Here is a 2067-nt window from a genome sequence, read left to right as displayed (position 1 = left end):
TTAGTAGTTGGGTGGGTGACCACCAGCGAATCCCTCCTGTTGTATGTTTTTGCTTTTTGTTATAAATATTCATTGTCACATCCGGATAGATACGTAGCCTGCCGATGTCTAAATCGACGAGTTTGTTCTGACGATGAAGCTGGCAAGGGTGATTTTGATAACTAAGCTAGATGGAGACACTACCTAGTAACACCTCGGGGTATTACAACGGATATACTGTGTTCGGTGTAAATCATTATTTAAAAACGGAGCAGCGGGGATATACTGATCGGCGAGACTACGAAGGACCTGCGCACATTGCAATATCAGAGTAGCGTATATCTCTAACTGGAAGACCAACAGATTTCTATCTAATTCCCCATCGCAAGCTCAATGCGCCGCAATGCTTCTGTCAGGTACTCTGTCGGATGGGAGGTAACAATGCGAAACCAGCCAGGCTTCTCGGACCCAAAAGCATTGCCACTGGCAAGAAAGACCTTCTGATTCCAAAGACGATCCACGATTTCCTGGGACAGGTCCGGACCATCATATTGTGTCTTCTGGCGATTTTCAAGGTACTTCTTCCCAAGGTTGACCCATACGAAGAAGCCCGCATTGCAGCCAGGCTCATACTCCAACCCACGTCGCTGGAGGTATTCGGCAACAAAGTGATACGAATCCCGCTGCCTTTGTCGATTCATTTCTATGTATTGATCCGTGAAAGCGCCGTCCTCTAATATATTGGCCGCAATGTAATCCGAAAGGCCTGAAACATAGGTATAGAGGGATGTTGCGCAAAGGGTATTATGAAGCCCCGCGTTTGCTTGGGATACAATGACGCCGATTCGGATGCCATTGGCGCCGAAGTCCTTGCTCATGCCCCAGAGAATATGGGTCAATCCTGGATCAATGATGCCCTTGGGACTGATCGAAAGTAAGGATTGGAGCTTCACTGGCGCCAGAGTCGGATCGATCTCATTTTCCCAAGTCGACAATGCATAAATTTCATCGCTGATCAGGTGGATTTGATATTTCTGACACAGTCTCATTATTTCGATGATTGTCTGCTCAGGATAGCAGCGACCGAGAGGATTATGGGGATGGCAGAGGACCAAGGCTCTGATCTTGTTGCTCGTCTGATTTTCAAACTGGAGAAGCGCCTGCTGGTACTTCTCAACGGCAGCCGGTTCGAACGGGCTACAATCATCAAAGTTCACTGGGGCCACCTTTGCTGCCAGTCTCATTGCCAAGTCCGGGATACATTGCCCATAGTAGGGCCTTCCCAGGAGAATACCGTCCCCTGGATTGGCGAATATCCAGGACAACTGTTTGATAGCGGACGAGACGCCATTTGTGATGGCTAGATGATGGAGCTGATGGGGGTAAACGGAGCCAAGTGACGGTTAAAAAGCGGGCCGTAGCCTTCTTTAGTGGCGTGCTTCCAGCGCCACCGTCGTTGTAAGTTAGGTATTCGTCAGGTAGAGTTAACTGCTTGTTCATATACTCTAGGAGCACGTCATGCATCAGGACATTTTCGGCGATTCCAACGCTGAAGAACCCATTCGAATTTGACTCCGGATGCCACAAATCGGTGAGAACACCAAGCAGAGGGTTCTTCTCCTCTGTGGCTACTACGTCTTGTGCACGAGTTGATAACAGCAGCTGAGGACTTGGCTGTTCCGTAGGAACATGATGTGTCTGTCTGAGGGGAACGAAATATAAGAAAAATGGAAATGAACACTCGAAATGAAATAGATGAAAATAGATAATAATAACACGCCGTTATATCCTCAAATTTGGGAGTACATAGATGTGAGCGTTCTCTGGACAATGTATATCTTCAAGTCGTGTACATCAGCTCCATACTTTAAGGTAAAAGTCGGACCTCGCTTTCCACGCCTTTTCCTATAGGGAAGCGATCCGTGTACAGTCATGATAATTCCACATCACCCAGCAAAAAATGCCAAGTATATGTAAGTATATGTGTGTGTCGTACCGCGGACTTTTATGTGATCTGCACCCAACCGATCCTTCTCTTTGTCAGCCTAATTGTTGCATCACCGATATTCCAAGCCGACGACGATGAAA

General features: G+C 47.3%; 1 protein-coding gene across 1 annotated transcript; it reads right to left on the bottom strand.

Moving 5' to 3' along the window:
* Positions 1 to 350: 350 nt before the first annotated feature.
* Positions 351 to 1223, bottom strand: ANOM_011907 (pyridoxal phosphate-dependent aminotransferase; the record flags this gene model as incomplete). Its single annotated transcript, XM_015557159.1, has 1 exon — positions 351 to 1223. One exon carries the CDS (start codon positions 1221 to 1223, stop codon positions 351 to 353), a length of 873 nt encoding a protein of 290 aa, XP_015400798.1.
* Between the last annotated feature and the right edge of the window lie 844 nt (positions 1224 to 2067).

This window comes from Aspergillus nomiae (assembly GCF_001204775.2).
Source record: "Aspergillus nomiae NRRL 13137 chromosome Unknown contig00865, whole genome shotgun sequence".
In the NCBI taxonomy this organism is placed as follows: domain Eukaryota; kingdom Fungi; phylum Ascomycota; class Eurotiomycetes; order Eurotiales; family Aspergillaceae; genus Aspergillus; species Aspergillus nomiae.
The sequence above is the reverse complement of the archived record's forward strand: the minus strand, read 5'-3'. Positions and strand labels throughout refer to the sequence as shown.